This window comes from Neofelis nebulosa, chromosome 1, assembly GCF_028018385.1.
Source record: "Neofelis nebulosa isolate mNeoNeb1 chromosome 1, mNeoNeb1.pri, whole genome shotgun sequence".
In the NCBI taxonomy this organism is placed as follows: domain Eukaryota; kingdom Metazoa; phylum Chordata; class Mammalia; order Carnivora; family Felidae; genus Neofelis; species Neofelis nebulosa.
The window spans coordinates 54,739,696-54,758,220 of record NC_080782.1 but is presented as its reverse complement, the minus strand read 5'-3'; the positions used below and the strand labels follow the sequence as shown (position 1 = coordinate 54,758,220).

Below are 18,525 nucleotides of genomic sequence, written 5' to 3'. Positions count from 1 at the left end.
GCAATTTTAATTACATCCTCCAGTTTATAAAATGCACAATTAGTTTGAAGCTTACTTATTTTTTATGGCCTGATGAACTATTTGGCTGTATTCAACATTATACTCAAAAGTTGACATTTTTTGGTCTTCAGTTTGTAACCTCAACTTTTCTTTCACATGTCAATGATTTATCAAATTTGATAGGTCTGAGTTAAGGAATTCACATGTCACAGGCATTTATGTGGAGGAAAAAAAAAATGTGGTCTTAATAGTAATAATATTCTGAGTTTAACCAAACCAAATATTCAATTTTAACCAATGGTTTAAATTAAACCATTTCTAAATTTAATCAGTAAAGGTTCCTGAGTTAACTCTAAATTTATCTTAACAGACCTGTTAAAACTAACATAAAAGGACAGGGACACCTGAGTGGCTCAGTTTCAGGTCATGATCTTGTGGCTCCTGAGTTCAAGTACCACATCTAGCTCTGTGCTGTGGGTGCAGAACCTGCTTCAGATGCTCTGTCCCCCTCTCTGCGCCCCCCCCCACTTGTGTTCACACACTCTCTCCCACTCAAAACTATATAAATATAAAAAAAAAAAAATTAACACGGGTGCGCCTGGGTGGCTCAGTCGGTTGAGCGTCTGACTTTGGCTCAGGTCATGATCTTGTGGTTTGTGAGTTTGAGCCCCAGGTCGGGCTCTGTGCTGACAGCTCAGAGCCTAGAGCCTGATTTGGATTCTGTGTCTCCCTCTCTCTCTGCCCCTCCCCTGCTCATGCTCTGTCACCTTCTGTCTCAAAAATAAATAAAACATTAAAAAAAAAAATTAAAAAAAAAAACGACCTAACAGACAAAAGGACAAAAAAATTAACAGATGAGAAAAAAAAATAAACTAAAATATTTTAAATTGATCTGTGTTGCTATTGTGAAAGAAAAAATTCCTTACACAATGAAATTAAAAGGAACTACCTAGAAAATAAGTTGTTTCCAAAGCAGTTTAAAGAACTTCCCTTCTTCCCAAGACGTGTAACATCAAATTTCCCAGACTCATGAATAAAATCAACATTTACTATTTAAAAAAACAAAAACAGGGGCGCCTGGGTGGCTCAGTTGGATAGGCGTCAGACTTCGGCTCGGGTCATGATCTCATGGTTTGTGGGTTCGAGCCTCACGTAGGGCTCTGTGCTGACAGCTCAGAGCCTGGAGCCAGCTTCTGATTCTGTGCATCTGTCTCTCTTTCTCTGCCCCACTCCTGCTCATACTCTCTCTCTCAAAAACAAATAAACATTAAAAAAAAAATTTTATAACTAAATAAATAAACAAACACCAACAAAGTTTTATTAGGGGTACCCAGCTGGCTCGGTTGGTACAGCATGCAACTCTTGATCTCAGGGTTGTGAGTTCAAGCCCATGTTGGACGTTGAGCCTACTTAAAAAAAAAATTTCTTACAGTTTTATCAATTTGAGGTCTTTTTATTTCAAGTGCTGTTATAGTTATCTATTCTGAGCTGTCAAAAACTTTAAACAAGCATATAATAACTAAAGATCTTTCTTTTTTAGCCCTTATGTCAGCAGAATAACTTGGCACTATAGTTTAAAAAAAAAAAAAAGGCCACCAAAATTATCTATTTATACCATAGGAAAAACCTGAAATGAAAGGGCGGACAGAAACAGTACAAAAGGTAAATTCTTGAAGATATTTTTTCCTTAGTGCAACCAACTTCAAAACATTTTAAAAGTTGAAGTGAAATTCATCTAGGCTCTATAGTGTAAAACTTGGCTCTAAGCCAACTGATCTATGAAAACAAGGATTTCAGCCAACAAAATATTTTCTTTGAATTTTGGCACAAAAACAGCTCTACAAAGACTGAATTGTTAAGAAGATAAAACATGCCAAGTCTAGTAGATACAATCAGAAAACCATTTACACAGAATAAATACCATAAAGATCCCTGGGAAAATATTATAAAGTGGCTATAATTTGGTTTCTTCAGAGTTTCTCACTCTTTAGTACTTCACTTTATAGAAGCAAAGGAATATAGAACAGTTCTTAGGTCAGTGGTTTTTAGGCTTTACTGTAGATAAGAATCATGAGTGAGGCTTTCAGATCCAGTACATCTGAGGTAAATCCTGATAATTTACATTTCTAACAAGTTCTCAGGAACGTGCTGATGATGGTGATTTGGGAACTGTACTTTGAGAAATGTAATCTTGAACTCCAGGGAAAATCCAAGGCTTTCCTAAAGATAAATTTATCTTATTCAAACAAGCCAAAAATTGTCATCTTTCTAAAAGCAACAACAAACTTTCCTTCTCTCTTCCCCCGTGAAAAAAGAAAAACAAAAAGTCAAAGAACAAGCATCACGCATTCCACAAAGGTTATTAAACAATGAATTCAGATCTCTGCATACTGCATTGATTCTGTGAAACACACTTTTTCCTCACTTTAACATCCCTGTTAAATGAATGAAATAGAGATGCATCTTATTACTGTCCTAGACTTGCAGTGTTTTTTGCTTTTTAGTGCATCTTAAAACAAGAACCCAGATGATATTGTAATCAAATACATCTTGGATTTGATGCAATATAGTAGTATTAAATTACAAGCACAGCAAGGCTCTTTGGGAATTCAATACACTTAACTTCAAAAAAGGGATGAGGTTACGAGGAAAAAATACCACCTTATATCCTTATCCTCTGGGGTAACTTGTATGGTCCCTAGAAGAAAATATGAAAAACAGTCCATGGTACCTAGTGGTCAGATGTCAATGCTCAAGAATTTTCTTTATTAAAATAGCAGAGATCTGAAGTGCAAGCATTTCCTAAAACAAAAATGATACTGCACTATCTTGTATTTGAAAACTATTGAGTGTTATGTAAGCCTGTATCATACCTTTTGATCATAAGATAACCTTGTTAAACATGTAAGTATTTCCAAACTGAGGAATCTGAAGCCTAGAGATGTTAAAGGTTGTATGGAAAACGGGAAAGGTTGGGACCAGAACTTGCTTCTTGCTTCTATGGTCCAAGCCAAATATATACAGAGTTGCGTCTTAATCCTTTGGCCTTCTATTTGACTTCATAACGATTAAATTTTAACTGTTCTGCCACAAAATATGGTATTGGGAAGTTACTGAAATCTCTATTGATCGAATTCCTCATTTGGACAAGATGACTAAGGCTCCTCATACAATTTTAACATTTTCCACATTATCCTCAACACAGAGTAGACGGAGTCTGAAAGGAGTGAAAGGAGCTTCATCTACTTAAAGTAATTTTTCCTCTTCACAGAGTTCTTTCTAGAGACTCAATGAGCACCTTCTGTCACTAGTGTAAGAGCCAAGACAAGGTTTTTCATTTGGACTGCAAATTTATTGGTTGTTAGCAAATAAAATATGCCTCACTCTGAAATTAAAAGACGCCTAACAAAAATAGCTCTTCTATTTTTGACTTTCTATATCAGAAATCTACCTGAAGCTTTTTAAAAGCAGTTTTGATTATTCTATTTTCAAAAGAAAAGAAATATTCCTGTAAAAAAATTATTTTAGACTGTTCGCCATAAAATATTTTAGTCCTGCTAAACACAGAAATGTCCATGCACTTCAAGGAACTCAGAACGAAGAATAAAAAGTTTTCTAGTTAACCCAAAACCACAATAAACAGCTCAAAAAAATCATCTGCCTGAAAAATCTACTTTCTTAATTTTTATGATCTTATGTGTAAAGTATCAAACATCACTTTGTTATTCTGAATATACTTGCCACACTCTGCATAAACTCTTACAAGTTCAGAACTTCAAGTGACCAGATTTATAGACATCAAAAAATTCTTTGAAAAGTTACATACATATAAATAAATGCAGAACTACCACTTTTATTATGCTACCTAATCAAGTGATAACAAACTATAGGTAATGAGATAAATGGATCTTTCCAAATGGCCACAGTACTCTGGGACAATTATTTCTACTTTAGCATACTTGCATTAACTTCCACTAAAAATGTCTTAGCAAAAGACTAACATCTAAATAGAGATCTTCTTAAGTTTTAGTGGTAAACATAATATTTGCTATTTGGAACCTTTTCAATTTGGCAGTTTCCCATCCCCCCCCCCCCCCCCCCCCCATCCTCATACAACATTCCCCTGGAGGCAGATCTTTTGAGTAGACTGTACTGGACTCAAGGCTTAACTCAAGATCCCCTGAGTACCTAGGCAACACTGGTCTAACTCCTACTGTTACCCTATTACTATCCTACAAGACAGTGTAAACAGGTACCAGTACAGTTGTCTTCTCCAACACAATATGCAAGGAAGTCCTCATTCTCACAAGTGAATTTTAATTCTGTATGTTTTGAGACAGCAGCAAGTATGTGTCAAGATTTAGCGTGGGGACACCTAGCTGGCTGAGTCTGTACAGCATACAATCTGAATCTGGGGCTGTGAGTTAGAGGGCCCTGATGGATGTACAGATTACATTCAAATAAAAAACAATTAAAAAAAAAAGATTTAGGCTGTATCACTTTTAATGAAGGAAATCATGAAAACCTATTGAAAACCTATTTTCATTAGTCTACAGAACTCCCACTGTGAAAAAAAGATTAAGCTTTACATACACGTATGCATATATATGTAAACAATATGTAACGTTATGTGTTCAGTACTTTTAGGAGCACATAGGAACAACACGTAAACTTAACTTAACCTCCCAAATCCCAAAGTGATTAGAAACACTAACTATGCTGTATCTTGAAAGCATAAAAATTCTGCATTATCAAAAACAGCCACCTCCCATACCGTCTCTTATTTTCATAAGACATTGGTCTAGGCATTAACATTTCTTTTTATCCCCACTGCTAGATAAATTCTAGCAGTTCTGTGGATTGAATGTGGGGAGGCCTGTAATGAAATATGAGAATGGAGGAAGCGCAATACCTGGGATAGCTCTCCCACCGTAACAACCTTCCTTTATGCAATCTCTGTAGCGGTTCAAAGCCCGAGAAAGTGAAAGAGATTTGTAGGTTCCAAGCCTACTTAATGAACTTGGGCCAAGGACTCACCCTACAAGCCTCAATTTTCTCATCTGTAAAATGGAGCAAAAATCCTCTCATAGTTATGACGATTAAATAATGCATGTAAAGTTCATAATACAGTGCCTTGCACAAAACTTAAAAGTTCAGTAAGTTGTCATCTCTAAAACTGCTATTTCTGAAAAGCCACTTTCCCCTACTTTCTCAGACATAAGAACTGGTAGGATCGAAGGATATGAACAAAGAATGAAAAAGAAATTCAGAGAGATAAAACCAAAATCGAAACAGCTCAGAAAAACGCCTCTTCGTTGCTGGGAGGGGGAGACAGAAGACAAGAAAGTGAAACCGACCTACTCGTTTCCTGCCGCAGGACTGGAAGAGCAAACACAAACGGGTGTGCGCCGAGGTAAACAAACTCGGTGGCGCCGCCCTCTCCTCCCGGAGCTAGGAAGGTGCTGAGACGACTCAGAGCTGGGGGCTAGGACTGCTGCAGGAGGCGCAAGGAAAACCACCCAAGCCCTCCCTCCCCCTCGACCTGGCTCGTCCCCCTCCGCACTCCCCGTTGCAAGAGACGCCCAGGTCGACTCCCTCACCTCCACTAGCCGGCAGCTCCCGGGAACAAAGTGGATAGAGAGCTCCTTTTCTCGCCCCACCATGCCCGCCGTCTTTGCGCCGCAGCCGCAGCGACCGCCACTTCCTCCAGCCCAGGACCGCCACGGGCCGCAGCTTCCTCGCCCTCGGCCCGCCTCCCTAGGTCCTGGCCGACCCCCTGTTCACTGCTTCCGACTTCCGCCGCCAAGGCCGCGCCCGATGATTGGCCACATTCCGTGAATGCCTCCGAAAGGGGCCGGGCAGCGTCCTGTACGCGGCCAGCCCACCCCCCAACTCTTAAAGGGATACACAAAACAAAGGCCTTGGCCTTAAGCAATGAATACAAGTTTTGTTTTGGGGAAGATTGTTTATTTTATGTACTATTTTCTCTCTTCGTCTCTCTTCTTGACTAGGGAAGGATTAAACTGGATCGCCTGAGGCTTCAAGTTTGCAGACTGCGCAGTGCATGGGAATCAACTGAGCATGAAATACGTTTAGTAGGAGAAAACATTTTAAAGCCATGGGGTGTGTTTAGGTAAGAAGGGAAGGAGGGAGCACAGTGGACGTACAGCATTAGGAATGTTTCTTACAGAGATTTAGAAAGACGAAGAATAAAAATACAAGTCCTGGCATCTGAATCATTAACAACCTCAACAACCCATTTGTCGTTCTGGGATGCTAAAATGTAGTATGTGTCAAATTCCAAATAAATCAAACTATTTTTAACTAGTACAAAAGAGGAGGGTAAGGAGAGGAATAACTTAGGTGCCTCTTCAAAACGCAGATTCTCGGACTTTACCTGTATTTACAGAATGAAAATCTGCGGTAATATAAAACCAGGGACTCTACATTTCAGTGGATTTAATAGGAGTCAAAACCCCACCGACCACCTTTGAGAAGCATCACATTAGGAACTGCCCCGTTAGGCTACGCCAGCCTGGCCTCCGTAACCATCGTAAATTAAGGACGAAACCAAGAGACAGAGTAATGTCTGGACCTTCCACCACCTGTATGACTTCTTAAAAGTAACAAATCAGAAACAACATATCTAAGTGTTGAGAACGACCTCTCTGGCAACTGGTTTCCTTCCTAGCTCAAAACGGCAAAATGCCTATCAGTTGGAATGCCTGAGAAATTTACTCAGGAAAAAACCCGCCATAGACCCTGTAGGGTTCGCCAACATTTCACCGCTCCAATCCGAGTGTCCTTATTCAGACATACACGATACCAAAACTGAAAAGTCGCTCACAAGTGTGACCGATGCTTGGATTTTTCTTAAAAGGGCTTCTTTTCATAATCCCTTTAGTTTACTTTAGAGCCGAAGACTAAGCAGCCTTTTGAAAAAGTTTTTCTTTGTCTGAGCCCCGTGAATTTCCTTTCTGCCCAACCCCCCAACAAGAACTCATTTCTTTATTCGTGTTAAGTCTTTTTTTTTTTTTGGGAACGGTGGGGGAAGAGAACCTGAGGCCCCTCGTTTTCGGAGTTTTATTTTTATGCAAGCTGCTACCCTTAATCAGTTTAGCATTATTCAGACAGTCCTTGAGAGGACTGTCCCAGCATTAAACATTCATAATCTGCAGACAAAGAGAAAGGTGAGTATGGGTGGGAGGTAGGAGAGGCAAATTTAAGATCCTCCTAATCCTCCTCCTTTAAAAACTGGGAGATTTTTGTTTTTTTTTTAATTTCTAGATACAACGTTGCGATGCAACCTAATTTTTCTATTAATAAAAAAAAGTAAGTGTTCAATATGAATAAGATTTCATTGCATATTATTTATTTATTTTTATTTATTTATTTATTTATTTTGCAGAGCAGCCTTGTGTAGAGTTAGGAACAAGAGTTTTCTCACCTACTTTTGAGAACCTGGTCTGATAGCTCCCAGGTAAAACTTGCATATAGTTCTAAAGGTATATGTTCATGTATAGTTTTTTATCATTCTCTTTAAAGATGAAAGTTTCTTTGTGAACAAAAATGCCATTGTTGTAGACAATATCCAAGTACGTATGGTGGCTAAGTCTATAAATTTAAAGAGAGCAGCCTGGAGCTAAAAGTTATGTTAGCAGTTCAGTTCATGCTAAGACAAAGAAAGGCTGGAGCACACAATTACAGATAAAATCCTTAGTTACATAGAACCTTCACCTACATCATTGCATTTAATGTGGTAAATGAAGCTGCTGTTCTGTTTTGCATTTAATTTTTGTCAATTAATGAGTCTTAGCTGAGCTCTCCATAACCTGGTTCCCAGGGTCAATAATTAAACTTGGTTTATTCTTCCATGTTCCAAAGTTACATGTTTTAAAGAAATGAATGACACCCCGTTTCTTTTTTCTTCTTTTAACACACCTTTTTGGTTTCACTGGGATGCTTTTAAAAGAAACTAACTCCAGAATGCTTCATTTCTTGAATATCTGGCTCTTACCTGGTCCATGTCCTCCGGCATTTCAGGCATGATTCCAAAATATCTCAGGAAAACAGACTTGGGATGAGTCTCTGCCGCTTCTGCCTGGGTCTTTGTTCTGCCTGAAGAGAGCGCAGGCACGGAAAAACGTGAGCTTCAGCTTCACTCGACCTTTTAAATTAGCATTTTGATTCCAATCCCAGAATCTCATGCAGTTTTCCACATTGCAGTAAACTGGCAGCTGATTCCCCCTGGCAGTCCTGAAAATACCCAATGAGAAGTTTCATGTTTAATTGCCTGCCAAGTTAAGGTCCATTACAAAACCATTAGGAGAACCAGTGTTGTTTTGTTGTTTTTTTTTAAAGAAGAAACAAAGAAGCAAAAAAAAAAAAACTTCCTGTGAATACTTGTTGCAATTTTCTCTGGAAGAAGAAAAGCAAGAGCTCACAGATGGAAAGAAGGCAGATCATGCAATTGATTGATTCCTATTCTGAAATATTTTATTCAGTTACACATTATGGTTATTACAACAGAATCTTTGTAAAGTTTTTCAGTGTTTTTCCTCCCGGTGTCTCCTCATTAACTATTTCAAAGGACATTAAAAGGCACTGGTGGTAACAGCTCCCGACAAAATGCAGCAGGTCATTTCTATTAACACTGATCTGCCTTCTGACTGAGGAAATGGTAGACTGAGTAGCTTTAAGTTTGGCCAGGCATTAAGGACTTCTAGATCAGCAATTCCCAAACCTGTCTGTACCCCAGAACCTATGAAACTAAGTCATTCTGTAGGAGTTAAGTCCAATAATCTTATTTTTAACTATTTCAAGGACAATGAATATGCTCAGTTAAATTTGAACCATTGTTCTGGACTATGGTTCTGTAACAATTTAAGAACAATAAAAAAATTGCCATTTAGATAGAGCTAACTCTATATTAAGTCGTTATATTCTACACACTTAGGGCACACAGCACGTAGTAAACTCTATGAGACATGCAGAAGGTCTATAAGTAATGGAGGACTATACAATTTCTTAAAATTGATAAATTAAAATTTATCAAAATAGAAGAACTTGTACCCATCAAAAGACAATATTAACAAATAGGCAAATCACAAACTGAGGGAAAAAATCTTGGTGCATATATCTGAACAGGATTTCTAGTCAGAATATTTAAAGTACACCTGTTGAAACTGCTTGAAAGCATGAAGTTGAGGGGCACCTGGCTGGCTGAGTTAGAGGGGCATGACTCTAGATCTGGGGTTGTGAGTTCAAGCCCCACATTGGGTGTAGAGATTACTTAAATAACTTATTTTAAAAACGCATAAAGCTGAACAAAAATCAAAATGGCTGCACGAATGCTTCAGCAAAGCTTGATTTTAAACTGAGTAACCCCTTCCCTCTCTTCCTCCAACCTTCCTTCCCTCCTCCATTCAGTAAACCTTCCCTTCTTAGCGTTTTGTTTCAGGAACCCAGTTCCACCCTGAAAACACATACACAATTCGTGTCTAAACTGGCTAGATCCTCTATTTCTCTATAAAATCCCCCAGCCTCTTTGTCTGCAGAAGGGGTGGGCAGGAAGGGGGCTTGCGGTTTTTGAAAGCCATGGCCTGCTGCAGCTGCCTTTACCCTGCAAAGCAATAAAGCTATTGTTCCTCTTTATTCCAAACTCTGTCTTCATGTTAGATTTTGGATCCGAAACACAGAGGTTGGTTATTGACAACACTACAACTCAATTGTTTTTTAAAATCATTTAAAAAATGAACACAATTTTGGGACACCTTGGGTGGCTCAGTCGGTTGAGTGTCCAACTCTTGGTTTTGGCTCAGGTCACGATCTCACTCACGGTTTGTGGGTTCAGGCCCCACGTGGGGCTCTGCACTGACAGTGTGGAGCCTGCTTACAATTCTCTCCCCGCCCCCCCCCCAAAATAAACTTAAAAAAAGGACACTTGGAACACATACTTAACAAAGACAGAAAATTGGTCAATAATTACATAAAAAGATGCTCAGCATATGGGAAATGCAAACTAAAATCATACTGAAATACTGTCACCGGCTAGACCCCAAGACCTGACCTTTACTACTTACCTGTTTATACCCACCGACCTTTGTCCCACATTTTTCCTTAAGCTCTTCTTTCCAGCTTATCTCTTAACTCAGGCAAAAGACCTGAAGAGCAGAGTATCCCGAAACTGCAACTACCCCTCAAGCAGTATCAAATGGTAGGGCAAAGAATCTGCAGGCCCAGACCTCCAGACAAGTTTGAGCTCAACCCCGGAATCATGCCTGTGGAAATGGACCATTGAGTGATCTGTGGGGTGACTGACAGTCATTTTTTTAGTCTTTTTACATTTTTTACATTTACTGACAGTAAAATGACTTTACCTCATTATAATACTAAAATCTCCACCTGGCTGGGGGGGGGGGGGCGCGGGGGGCGGTAGCGGGGAACAAGCCTCATTCACAGAACACATGTATAGGCATGTTTCCTTAAGGCGCATGCACAATCTTATGCCTGCTTCTACATATGCTGATGAGGTTCCCCTTTCTACTTGCATCCTAACCCTGAATAAAAGGAATCCATTCACCCTTGCTCAGGGACTCATGGCTTTCGAAGCTATTCCCTGTGATCTCCTTATTTGCTGCAAATAAAGTTTACTGTGTGTGACAACTCCACCTGGGGCGTAGCTCTTACCTGTGACTTACCAAGGATTGAATTTATGTTAGTTTGGTTACAATACCGTTACATACCTAATGGAATGGCTAAAATTTAAAAGACTGATAATATCATATGCTAAAAAGCATTTTCAGCAACTAGGTTGCTCATTTATTGCTAGTGGGAGTATCAAATGATACAACCACTTTAGAAAACTCGTGATTTATTATAAAGTTGAACCCTTAACTCAGTAATTCTGTTTCTAGATGATCACCCAGGAGAAATTAAAGCATATGTACATAAAGACTTGTGCAAGAATATTCATGGCAGCTGAATTCAAAACAACCTAAAATTGGAAACAGCTCAAATATCCATTAATAGATGAATGGATAAGTAGATTATGGTATATTCATAGTACTGGTATCTTACTTAGCTATACAAAGAAACGAACTATATGAATGAAACTCAAAATCATTATGCTGAGTTAAGGCAGCTAGACACAAGAGAGTATGATTCCATATATGTGAAATTCTAAAACCAGTTGAAACTAATCTATGGTAAAAGAAACTAGCTTGGGGGAAAGGTAGAGATTGATCATAAAGGCCATAAATGAACTTTCCCAAATAATGGAAATATTTTATATCTTTTTTTTTTACATTTTCTATCTTGATAGCTTAAAATTTTTTTTTCATTTATTTATTTTTGAGAGACAGAGATTGAGCACAAGTGGGAGAGGGGCAGAGAGACAGAAGGAGACACAGAATCTGAAGCAGGCTCCAGGCTCTGAGCTGACAGCACAGAGCCTGATGTGGGGCTCGAACTCACAAACTGTGAGATCATGACCTGAGCTGAAGTCAGATGCTCAACCGACTGAGCCACCCAGGCGCCTCTATCTTGATAGTTTTATATCTTCAATATGCTTATCAAACTATAAGAATTATATATAGGGGAGGCTGGCTGGCTGCCTCAGTTGGTAGAGCATGTGACTCTGATCTTAGGGTCCTGAGTTCAAGCTCTATATTGGCTGTATAGAATATTTTAAAAATTAATAATAAAAATTTTTAAAAATAAAATAAGTTGCAATAGAATTTAAAAAAAGAATTAAAAGCTGTTCATTTCACTGTATTACTATATGTAATTTATACCTCAATTTCAAAACAATATCACAGTCATATTTTGGGCATTTGGGTCACAACCTTAGATTCAGTCAACAATATCCAGTATACTAGTTTGAGGTAGTGTTAACCATTGCATTGGTAGTGTTCTCTAGGATGCAAGCTATCAGCAGAAGGGGGGGTGGGGGGAGGCACAAAATGTGTTTTGTTTTGCAGGACCAGTAGTTCCTGCCAAGCAGACACCTGGGTAGGTGTTTTGCCTGGTACCCCTTGTATGAGCCATTTTGAACTAATTTGGAACACACAATTCCCCCTGAGCTGTCCTGAAGTTACCTTTAGCTCATTATAATACTAAGATCTCCTCCAATGGGTGGGGTTTTCCACCAGTTTTTGAACATACAATGTATGTTCTAACATGTTGATGTGCTACGCATGTGCAATTGAACCAGAGTACCTAAGTGATAGAATATGCATATATGTTCCTTAATGCACATGCAAGCTCCCTGCCACTGCCCCCTAATACACTGAATAAAAGCTTCCTGTACTAACTCCATAGGGAGATAATGCTTTGAGAGCTATCCACCCCCAACCCCCTCCTAACTTGTAACAAGTAACAAAAAGTTCTTTGCTTTCAAGGCTTCTTTGGATTGTGTTCCATTTCCACCCCTTGAGTTCTGTTACAGTACAAATGATGAACTAAATGGACAGTATTTAAATTTCTAAACTCATTAGGCCCTAAGAAATGTAAAACTTTTTCCTTGATAGGATATGCACACTTTTTTCAAGTTTAAGAAATAGATCTCTAAATTATAATGAATGATACCCCAAGGGCAAGAGCAAGGATTTTTGTTGCTTCTGTTTTATAACCTCCTCTTACCTCCCCACTTCTCCATTTTAATTTTTATTTATTTTTAATTTTATTTATTTATTTAGAGAGAGAGAGAGCAGGGGAGGGGCAGAAAGAGTGGGTGAGGGGCGCCTGGGTGGCGCAGTCGGTTAAGCGTCCGACTTCAGCCAGGTCACAATCTCGCGGTCCGTGAGTTCGAGCCCCGCGTCGGGCTCTGGGCTGACGGCTCGGAGCCTGGAGCCTGTTTCCGATTCTGTGTCTCCCTCTCTCTCTGCCCCTCCAGCGTTCATGCTCTGTCTCTCTCTGTCCCAAAAATAAATAAAAAACGTTGAAAAAAAAATTTAAAAAAAAAAAAAAAAAAGAAAGAGTGGGTGAAAGAGAATCCCAAGCAGGCTCATGCTGTCAGCACAGAGTCCAACCCAGGGATCTATCTCATGACTGTGAGATATGACCTGAGCCAAAATCAAGAGTCAGAAGCTTAACTGGTTGAGCCACCCAGGCGCCCTTCCTCTCCACTTTTAGAATACCCTTTGATTCCACTATCTCAGATGTTCCCATCTCTGTGACTCTAATACCTACATGAATGACTCTGTCCTAAGCTATGTTTTCCCATTTCCAGATGCCTAAAAGGTATCTTACCTGTATGTTCCTCTGGTATATCAAACTCACAGGTCCAAGAAACTAAAAGTAAATTTAATATTAATTCATCATCTTGTCCTCCAAATCCGATCTTCCTCTTAACCCTGAGGTTTGTGAGAAAGATACTTTTTATACTAATTAACTCATAGACTCAAATATGCATATGGGGATTTATTAGGGAATAAAGACAAATTAGAATTTAATCATTAAAACAACATAGTTGTTTCCTGGTTTCCTACCTCACTTGTACTAAAATAAGTTATTTTTAACGGTTTCATAAATGTTTATTTATTTATTTTGAGAGAGAATGAGAGTGGGGGAGGGCCAGAGAGAGAGGGAGAGAATCCCAAGCAGGCTCCGTGCCTTAATGCACAGCGTGACAGGGGCTCAATCTCATGAACCGAAATCAAGAGTTGGGTGCTGAGTCTCAACTGACTGAGCCACCTAGGTGCCCCATTAAAATAAATTAAACATATTAACATATTAAAAAAGTTTAAAATGTGGGGAAAAATTACTAGAGGAAAATGTATATAATAATCTTGGAGGGAGGAAGTCTTTTATGAGCATATCATAAAATTCAGAAACCAACAGTGAAAATATCAACAAAGTAGACTATATAGATTTTTGTAAATATCTGCATAACAACAATAGCAACAATAATAGTGATAATTATCCAAGTCAAAAGAAAAACTGGGAGAAAATATATATGATGCATGAGAAATCAAGAGCTAATTGCTATGCTATATAAGGAAGCTTGAAAGTCAGGGGGAAAAGAAAAAACCTTAAAAGTCAACCTTTTAAAGTGTAGAATTCAGGGTGCCTGAGTGGCTCAGTGGGTTAAGTGTCTCACTCTTGATTTTGGCTCAGGTCATGACCTCAGGGTTGGTGAGTTTAAGCCCGGAATTGTGTTCTGTGCCTACAGTGAGGAGACTGCTTGGGATTCTTTCTCACTCCCTCTCTCTCTGCCCCTCCCCCGCTCACATTCTCTGTCTCTCTCAAAATAAAATAAACTTTAAAAATAAACTTAAAAAAAAATAAAGTGTAGAATTCAATGGTTTTCAGTATATCCAGAGCTGTGAAACCACCACCACTCTCCAGGGAACATTGCCAAATTCTTGGAAGTGGCCACTGAATTTCACAGGTTAGTGGAGGAGGGGTACAAAAGTTCAACCAAAGGATGAGAGAAAGGAATGGAAAATAAAGATGAGCTCAATATTGTAGAAAACTCTTCCAAACACTGGGAAGGGGTAAAGGCATGGGAGTGGGGGCGGATTTAATACCCAAGAAAGACTGTGAGTTTTGTTTTGCCCTGTTTTTTGCTTAGTTTTAAAAGGTCTACTATTAGAGTATGTTTGTATAACAAGGAGTGTGATCAATTAATTGATAGGAGGTATTATAGGTTAAGTTATGCCTCCCAGAATGACATGTTGAAGTCCTAATCCACAGCACCTCAGAATGTGACCTTGTTTGAAAATAAGGTTGTTGTCCAATTCATATTTATGGAGACAGGGATGTAGAATTCTCCTGAAGGAAGACACTGCAAGTCTAGTGGTTTAGTCTGCCATCAGTGGAGTGGAGAAGTATAATCCTGCCCCTGGGATTACCGTATTTTGAACAATAATACAAGGTACTGCAAGGAATAAAGGCAAGAGAATCTGAGGACACATATATTCAGTTGGAAAAATTAAAAGAGGAAAGATGAGGAAGTCCTGCCCATCTGTTTCAGTTTTCAGTTAAGTGTGTGGTAATATCGTCAGCTGGGGGTGATGAGGAAGGAGGGATACATGAGTCAGAACTTTGAGGAGAAGCCTCAAAATGAACGAAAATTGTACATAAGTAAGTTTTTAGCTAATGCAGATTTTTTTTGGGGGGCGGGTCTTTGTGTCATCTAATGTAGGAGGATTTTAAAAACTTTTTAATTATAAAAATTTTCAAACTTACAGAAAAATTTAGAGAAGAGTTTAATGAACAAACAGCCTTATACTTTCTACCTAAGCTCTACAATTGTTTATTTTGCTATACTTGCTTTCTCTCTATATATTTGAAATTAAATTTGTTTTTCTGAAACACTTCAAAATAAGTTGTAAACATCATGACATTTTACTCTTTCTATGTCATGACATTTTAGTCTTATTAAAAACATCAGCATTCATTTTCTAAAAGTAAGGTCAGTCTATCATATGACTACAATACCATTGTCACACTTAGGAAGATTCACAATTCCATATTATCATCTACATTGTAATTTCTCTAATTGTTCCAAGAATGTATTTTATACCTTAAAAAAAACAAAAAACAAAAAACATACCACCAAGGTCTGCACATTTTCACATTTTGTTTGCTTTATTCATCTCCTTTTTTTTTTTTTCCTTAAGACTGTTTTTAGAGTGGTTTTAGGTTCATAGGAAAAATGAGCGGAAGGTACAGAAATTCCCCTTATGCCCCCTGCCAGCCCCTTGTACCTCACAGTTGCAGTGTCCCTCATTATCCACATCCCCCACAAGAGTGGTACATTTGTTACAGTGAATGAACCTACACTGACACTTTGCAATCACCCAAAGTCACAGTTTACATTAGTTGACTCTTGGTGTGGTACATTCTGTGGATTTAAACATATCTATCTTTGTGGTACCATACAGGGCATTTTCACTGCCCTAAAAATCCTCCGGGTTCCACCTATTCATCCCTTTCCTCCCCCAGTCGGCTCTTGGCAACTATTGATCTTTTTGTCTCCATAATTTTGTCTTTTCCAGAATGTCACATGGTTAGAATTGTACAGTAGATAGTCTTTCCAGGTTGGCTTCTCTTACTAATATGGATTTGTTTTCTCCATGGCTTTTTATGGCTATGTGGCTCATTCTTTTTAGCGCTGATTAATATTCCATTGTCTGGATGTACCACAATGTATTTATACCTTCATCTAGGTAGTTTCCAAGTTTTGGCAAATATGAATAAAGCTGCTGCAAACTTTTGTGTGCAGGTTTTTGCGTGAACAGTAATACTCCCCACTGTTTCCTTCCCCCTACCCCGCCCCTCTTCCTGCCCATCACATTGGCTTTTTGAAAAGACGATACCCAGTTACCTGATGATTTTCTTCAAGCATTCATATAATACTTCACTAACCTTGTATTTTCTGTAGAGTGATTTTTTTCTTTGGAGACTTGATTAGATTATAATGCTGCATACGCATATTGTATCATATTAGGAGGCACCTGACAAAAAGTCATCCCAATATTAGTGGTGTCTTACCATTTGGTAGAGTGTATATATATTTGGTATATATATATATATATATATATATATATATATATATATATATACATATATATATATATTTAGTTTGTTTGTTTGTTTATTTATTTATTTATTTATTTATTTATTGTTAGTAATCTCTACACCTGATGTGGGGCTCAAACTCATGACCCCAAGATCAAGAGTCACACACTCCACCGACTAAGCCAGCCAGGTGTCCCTGGTGGCACATTTTTTCACCATTTACAATTAATAACTAATCTTTGGGGTCCCACTTTCGAACCTGTAAGTATCCTGTAACCTAACAACTTTCACCTAATTGCCTCCATTGATGTTACTCAGCTAAGTCAATGAGTATATGGAGGTGACAAAGTCCATAAGACTTAATGAGATTGTCTAGGGACAGAATGTTGATAAAGAAGAGAAGAGAGTCCAGGTTCAACTCCTTACTCCCTCCAATAATTACAAGTCAGGTACAAGATGGTGCAGTAAAGGAGTGAGAAAAGCAGCAGTTAGGTGAAAGGAAAACCAAATACATGGCATTGGCTCTCTGGAAAACAGAGCATTTCAAGAATTCACAGGAGAAATTGCCAGTAGTTTTGCAGAGGACTGGGGACAGAAACGAAACTACAGTGGGTTAGAATGAGAAAGACAAGGCAGAAAGAACTTACTCCGTACCTTTTTCACAGGTGGCTTTAAATATCTCTAGCCTGGGGCGCTTGGGTGGCTCAGTCAGTTAAGTGTTCAACTTCCACTCAGGTCAAGATTTCATGGTTCCTGACTTTGAGCCCTGCATTGGGCTCTGTGCTGACAGCTCAGAGCCTGGAGCCTGCTTCAGAGTCTGCGTCTCCTTCTTTCTCTGCCCCTCCCCTGCTTGCACTCTGTCTCTCTCTCTCTCAAAAATAAATTTAAAAAATACTCAAAAAAAAAAATCTCTAGCTTGTGCTCGTCAATAAGCACAACTTACTGTTTTTCAAAGATTTTACATTTATTTCTCTTCCTTTGGTCATCTCTCTGAATATGAGCTTTAAAGTATTGTATAGTAAGATAAGATTTTGAAATCTTAATCTTTGAAATTTTTAAAAAATTTTATTTCTCGTAGCACTGTCTTAATTTTCTCCTACCCACCTTGCAGCATCCATAGAGCCAGAATTAGGATGGTTTAAGTGAAAATACACAAAATAGCAAATATTTGCCCTGCTGTTGTTATTGTCTTGAATGTACAGCTAATGAGGATTATGAAGTGGATGGGGGTAAAAGAGGCTCAGTCCTTTTTCCTGACTCAGGGAGAAGAGGTAAACATTGTGACTGAGATGGGAAGGGAGGGTATTGGAGCCTCTCTGTCATGATAGTCTCCAGAAAATCTAGTTGACAAAAATTTGATTGGAGATCAAGGCTCAGGTGACTCCTAATTTAAAGGAATATTGGGGACACCTGGGGGGCTAAGACGTTGAGCGTCTGACTTCTGGCTCAGGACCCTGATCTCAGGGTTCGTGAGTTTGAGCTCAGCATTAACTCTGCTGTAAGAACAGAGCCTGCTTTGGATCCGTGTTTCCTTCTCTCTCTGCCCCTCTCCCAAACTCTCTCTCTCTCTCTCTCTCAAAAATAAATACATAAATAAAACATTGAAAAAGACGAATATTGAATGAGTTAGACCCGGAGTCTCAACAAAAACTTTTGTAAAGAGAGTGGATGTCTCCATGTCTCTAGGTTCTGGGGCCTTCTGTTTTACATTGCCATCACTTTTTGGACCCCCACCCTATTTTCAGGGGATATTTCCATAGAAATCACGAATAACAGCAAAAAGAGAGGATCTGGAGGGACGGTTCCAGGGATGGTGAGAAAGGAGGCAGGGCATTCCAAACTGTGGACGATGCTTTCTTGTCAGTAGTGTGAGCATGAACTGGTATTTAAGGTTAAGGGCTAATGTGGATATACAGGGCCTGAGCTGAAGTACACATGGTGCTTAATTCCCAAGCCCAGGCTTCTGATCACTCGAATTTTCACCTGTCAGCCTCAGCA

The 18,525-nt window shown here is 38.9% G+C and overlaps 1 protein-coding gene and 1 long non-coding RNA gene across 11 annotated transcripts in view; one reads left to right on the top strand and one right to left on the bottom strand.

The window, feature by feature from the left end:
- The window catches only part of MAT2B (methionine adenosyltransferase 2 non-catalytic beta subunit), a 153,054-nt gene extending 144,877 nt beyond the window's left edge, over window positions 1-8,177 (bottom strand). For 9 of the 10 annotated variants that reach the window (XR_009259575.1, XR_009259566.1, XR_009259572.1 and 6 more), the window contains exon 1: window positions 5,601-5,768. Coding sequence is in view for 3 of the 10 variants with exons in the window: in XM_058722625.1 (XP_058578608.1) it covers window positions 5,601-5,663 (63 nt within the window). In the remaining 7 variants the exon portion in view is untranslated. Of the gene's footprint in view, window positions 1-5,600; window positions 5,769-8,017 lie in introns of those variants that run through there. The other variant, XM_058722638.1, reaches the window with a different exon arrangement.
- Window positions 5,895-18,525, top strand: part of LOC131507624 (uncharacterized) — a 53,927-nt gene continuing 41,296 nt past the window's right edge. The window contains exons 1-3 of the long non-coding RNA XR_009259596.1: window positions 5,895-6,133; window positions 6,410-7,190; window positions 7,409-7,480. This is a non-coding gene — a long non-coding RNA (uncharacterized LOC131507624). The remainder of the gene's footprint in view (window positions 6,134-6,409; window positions 7,191-7,408; window positions 7,481-18,525) is intronic.